Below are 6,000 nucleotides of genomic sequence, written 5' to 3' on the forward strand. Positions count from 1 at the left end.
AATGCTAGTAAATGCTAGCATTAAGTAGAGCTCTCTAAGAAGGTGACATTTGCACCAAAGCCTAAGGGGATTGATTCCATATGCATACCTGGGGGAAGACGGATTCCAGAAAAAGGAAGGGGCCAAAGAACAGCAAAAGTCCAGCATAGTTGAAATGGAGTGACCTCAGGAGAATGCTGTAAGAGAAGAACTCAGAAAGATAAAGAGAGGCTATAAGGATTTTATAGACCATTTTAAGGTTTTGGGCCTTTTGACGATTTTGAGAAAGAAAGTGATGTGATCTGGTTTATGTTTTAAAAGAATATCTCTAGGTGCATTATAAATATACTGCTGGGAGGCAAGGGCAAAAGCTGGGCAGCCAGCTAGCCAAGAGATGATGTTGTCTTATAACATAGAACATATAGATGGAGGTCTAAAGATGTGGTTGGATACTGGGTATATTTTGAAGGTGGAGTCAAGATTTGTTTACAGGTTTGATGCCTGTACCTGTTTCTTCTCTGTGATGCTTTATTAGTAGTTTTGAATGCTTTAGCAGCAGCTACTTGAGGAATACTAAGGATGTATTTGGTTCATACTACCTATGCTTGAGATTCAGAGAAGGTGCTTATCTAACTTCTTCCTGAATATCTCTATGGACATGGGACTCACCACATTATAAAGCAGTCCATTTAAATGCTTGACTTGTTGAGCAAAACTTACAAACAAGCAAATACTTCTTTATTCTTTTATTAAATACTATTAAATTTTCTACTTCTTTTTTGTGTCTTGTTTCAGAAAGTGATTTTCAAAGAATTTGTTAATCTCATTTACATTGTCAAATTTATTGGTCTATAGATAATATTTCTACATTTTCCTTTTAATAGTGATAGTAAATGTAGTGATGTCCCTTTTTATTTTTGATATTGTTAATTTGTATTTTCTTGCCTTTTTGATTAATTTTGCAATAACTTATAAATGTAACAGCCTTTTCAAACAACTGTTAACTATTTCATCAATTTCTCTTTTCTTTATTATTTCTTTTCTTCAGTTTTCTTTAGACTTAATTTGCTCATCATTTTCTGGCTTCTTAAGATGCAAGTGTAGGTAATTGATTTTAAAATTTCTTCTTTTCTAATGTATGTAAAGTTATAATGATCCCTTAAATCACTAATTTAACTGCTGGGATTTGATAGTTTTTATTTTCATCATCATTCAGTTCAAAACATATCTAAATTCCATTATGATTACTTTTTGAGTAGTGGATTCTTTAGAAATGTGTTGCTTAGTTTCTAAATACTTGGGGATGTTCTCATTATCATATTGATTATTAGTATAATTTGTGAGCAGAGAATTTACTCTTTGACTTCAATTCTTTGGAATGAATTCATACTTATTTAATAGCCCTGAATATGTTCTATTTTGGTAATTATTTCATGTGCACTTGAAATGATGGAGTAGTCTGCAATCGTCAGATGTAGAGTCCTATAAACATCATTTAGGTGAAGCTGGTTAATATTGTTGTTCAAATATATATCTTGACTTCTTTTGTCTGTTCTATCAATTACTGAAAGAGGTGTGTTAGATTTTTCCATTCTGTTTGTGAATTTGCCTGTTTTTCCTTTCAGTCATTTTTTTGCCTCATGGATTTTTAAACTATAATTTATATACGTATATGTGTGTGTATATATATATGTGTGTGTATATATATACATATATATACACACACACACATACAAACTTAGGGTTGATTTTGATGAATTTGTCATTTTATCATTAGAAAGACTCCTCTATCTCTGCTAATGTTTCTTTTCTTAGAGTTATTAATAAATATTATAATTTTCACATGATTACTGTTTGCATGCATAATTTTTCCATCCTTTCAATTTCAATCTATCAGTTTCCTATATTTAAAATGTATTTCTTGTCAATGTTATATTGCTGAGTCTTTTTTTTCCATGCAGACAATCTGTGTCTTAATTAAAGTACTTAGTGTATTAATATTTAATGAAATAACAGATATCATTGGATTTAAATCTCCTATATTCCTATTGGCTTTAAATTTGTCTTTATGTTCTTTTTTCCTTTAATCCTACTCTTGTGCATATTTTTATTAATAAAATTTATTATGATTATTAAATTCACTCTTCCAAAAGATTATAAAGAACAAATACATTCATTCCCTCCTCTAAATAGAAAATATTTTTTACCATGGAAAACATACTAACAACTACCACTTACTGAACACTTGAACATGCATTTAAATGCATTATCTGATTTAAGCCCCTAAAACAACAATATGAGATAAGAGCTACTATTATTCACACTTTTTCAGATGAGAAAATTAAAGCTCAGAGAAAGTAGATAAATCAGTCTCTAGTTAGTGACAGAGATGATACCCCAAAATTCACACAGTTAACTAGTATTTGCCTCTCAGTCTTTCCTTTCTAGGTTGTTTCTAACCAGTGACTAAATTTAAAAACAAAAAAGAATATTATTCATAGCACAATTACCATCATTTTTTTCTTCCTACCCACATGCCCAATATCATGCAGTTTCTTTTTTCTTATTGCTTTGTTCTGCCTTATTTCTTTCTTTAGATTCTTATCTTCTCTACTGAAAAGAAGCCACATACAGGAGATTAAAACTACCTAATCTTGCATGAAATAAATACATGCGTTTGTGTGACTGATATTACAGTTCCTCTGCTAATAATTTACTCAAATGTGATTGAGGAAACCAACCAATGGCCTTAATGCCATTGAACAAGTCCGTTTTATTTTTTGCTTCTTCAGGATTCTGTGATATGCAAACGCTATCGAATATTGCCTAGGATGGGTTACCTTTGCCCAAAGAATTATCAGCCTGTCTGTGGTGATGATGGACAGACATACAACAATCCCTGCATGCTTTGTCATGAAAACCTGTAAGTACACAAGTTGCACCATCTAATCTTCCAATATAGAGGTTCTCAACTATAGTGTTAACCCAACACAGTGCAGTGATAATCAGTTTGAGGTCTGTTGCAAATAATTTATGAATCATAGCAGTCAAACATTCAAAACTTGTGAATGATGTTGCTTATGTACAAAATACAGAAGATTTAAGGCTATCTCTTTTTAAAAATTGCTTATCTACATTAATACATACTTTGCTCAGTGGAGGAGAAAGAAAAAAGTGGTGGGGTTTCAGCGATTACAGAACATCTCTATAAGCCTGTGTGTACCCATGAGAGTGTGAAACATCATCCATCTGGTGTATAGCAGAGAAAAAGTAGTTGAGAGCCACTGCTATGCAATCAGCCCAGCCTTTAATCTCTAGAGGGTCCTATCAGTGCATGGGAAATGCTGATTTCCCATCCTCTAGAAGCCTTCTGCTTGGAGCAGGAAGTGGTAACATGCAAAAGAAAGTACACTGACAAATGGCACACATGGTTGCCTACTGTCAAATTTATCCCTCTGTGTGCATCCATGGGTGTATTATCTCATCATTTTGAAATTCAGTTTCTTCATCTGAGAAGTGAGGACTTCTCTGAGCTAGCTAACTTTATAGCATTGAGAATAATTGCTAGATATGAAAGTATTTTGTTTTAGGATAAGTCCCAGTGATTCATTCTACAGCTTTTATTTTTGGTGGTATCTTTGTTATTGCTATTCTGTTCAAATGCTATCTGGTTTTGGTAATAATTTCCCTTTACTCCTGCAATATTCCTCAGCTCCTCCCCGTTTCTGTTTTCCAAGCTTTAAATGAAATATTGGTGGCTCACCTTGACCCTTGAACCCCACCCCACCCAGACTAGCATTGCAGTCCATATACCACACTATCCTTCTAAGGGGAAAGCAACGTGGGAATGGGACTTCCTGATATCCTGCTTTTCAATCCTGGAAAAATATTTGAATTCTCATTTATTTCCTTTTCAGTGTTAAAGAATAAGCCACTCCTCAGTTCATATACTTAAAAAAATAAAATCTGAATATGAGTGCTTTGCATGTTCTCACCTCCATAGCTAGTTGATAGTTGGCAAGGCACTTTCACATCCAGTCACCGAGTCCTTCCAACCTGCTCTACAGCGGGTATCATCGTCGTTGTACAGATGGTGAAACTGAGGCTCAGAGAATCCAGGTAATTTGTTCATAGTCATAATGCTGGGAAATAGACCATCCAAGATTTTAATCTTGCTCATCTGGGTCTAAATACAGTTTTCTTTTCTCCTTATTACATTACTATTATATCTAAGACAGTGATTTCTTAAACATTTGGGGACAAAAGATTCCTTTGATAAAATGAAGAAAGTTACCTCTTTTCAGGGAAGAAAAATAAATTATGCCACACTAATAATTTATGTGCATATCTGTGGGTTCATGGACCACTTGAAATCCATTCATGGAACTTATAGTTTCAAGAACTAAGAAACCCTTACTTAAAGAATGATTAGAGCCATCTAGAAATCCAGTCATTATATATACCTTATCTTCAGTCCAGAAATACTTGCTTTCATCTTTATTGCAAATGTGGGGCCTAAGTTATCCATCTAATTTTCTTCAAGCTTTCTGTTATCTGAGTAAATCCACAACAAGCTATCTTATACTTAAGGGAACTTTAAAGTCAGAAACTCAAATTATGAAGATATTAATAAAGCATAGCTCAGAATAAATTGTTTGGCTAAAGGAACTGGGAGTATATAAAATGGAGACAAGAACATTCAGGCTATCCTAGGCAAGAGGGAATAATACTTGTTTCTGTGGCTTTAGAGGAAACTGTAGGGAAGCAATTTCAACTTCAGTAATGTTCAAAGACAAAAAGGACTGCTTTGGTGGACAATGAGTTTCCCATCAGCACAGGCAAACAGATAGAAGCTTGAACCATAACATTTCGTAAGAAAGAGAGGCATTAAAATTCATGTCCTTTAAGATTGTTTCCAACTGTCAAATTCAGACTACGTGACTGAATCTTGTTTTATTTTATAGTCCCCAGGACACATTATAGATACTTAATAAAATGAAACTTCTCTCTGGGACCCAATTTTCCCATCTATAAAATAATGGCTTTTGGAATGGATGATCCCCAAGTTCTAACATTCAGTGATTATGTGGATAGATAACTGAATGAAATGTGATGGATAGGCTCAGGGCTAGGGAACAAACCAGGAGCTAAATCGGGGGGAGGGACTGAACCTGGCTGATATCTACTGGAAGATCCCAGGCCCTACCCCTACTTTCAGTTCAAGCATGATGTCCAACATTCCCTGCATTAGTCCTTAGTTGTTTTCTCGTTATAACTGTGAGTACTCTTATCTTCGAAGTTTCCTCTATTCTGGTTTTAGGATGAACCAAACTAATGTACGTATACGTAGTGAAGGGAAGTGTGAGAAGAATAGCACACCAGGAACAACATCTCCCAGCACGCCAACATCTGTAAGTACACTGGTATTCATGGTTATAATGGAAGAACCAATTGGTCCTGCTTCTGTTTTGTACTGGGTAGGGGACATTTCTCCGGCCAGGGAAGTGATACTAGGTCATGTGACCCCAGAATTGGTCACTCTTCATTATGAAGATAATTAAGTAATTACTAAAATGTGTGGAAATAATATGGCAGTTAACATTTAAAAATTGTTTACTGAATTCATTAATAGATGTTTTTTAATGAGCAATACCTCTAAACTTCTCACACTTTGAAGGGTAGGTTTTATTATCCATGATCTACAATAAAAAGATGAAATAGAGACCAACAGAAGTCAGATACTGTCTTACTAAGTGAGATAGCTGGATTTATAACATTTCTATATAATCCCATAATCTTGCACTTTATAGTGCATTGAACTGTTTCCAACTGGAAAATTGACCTTTTTCATTTAAACTCCTAAAAGGATGTCTTGGCAGGCATTGAGTTTGGTGTTCTCCCTGGTGGATGTATTTGAGGAATCTCTTCCTCAGGCCAGGTAGTATGTAAATTGCAAAAAAAATTAGGAATTTTCAAGTAAGAAAAATATTTTGTAATCAGATAAATCTGGGTTCAAATACA

The 6,000-nt window shown here is 34.2% G+C and overlaps 1 protein-coding gene across 1 annotated transcript in view; it reads left to right on the forward strand.

Moving 5' to 3' along the window:
* The window catches only part of SPINK5 (serine peptidase inhibitor Kazal type 5), a gene marked incomplete at its 3' end in the record, with an annotated part of 69,330 nt that extends 63,964 nt beyond the window's left edge, over positions 1-5,366 (forward strand). The window contains exons 31-32 of the mRNA XM_037801467.1: positions 2,772-2,902; positions 5,300-5,366. Of these exons, the coding sequence (XP_037657395.1) occupies positions 2,772-2,902; positions 5,300-5,366 (198 nt within the window). The remainder of the gene's footprint in view (positions 1-2,771; positions 2,903-5,299) is intronic.
* Positions 5,367-6,000: the final 634 nt, after the last annotated feature.

This window comes from Choloepus didactylus, chromosome 13 (assembly GCF_015220235.1).
Source record: "Choloepus didactylus isolate mChoDid1 chromosome 13, mChoDid1.pri, whole genome shotgun sequence".
NCBI classification, from domain to species: Eukaryota; Metazoa; Chordata; class Mammalia; order Pilosa; family Megalonychidae; genus Choloepus; species Choloepus didactylus.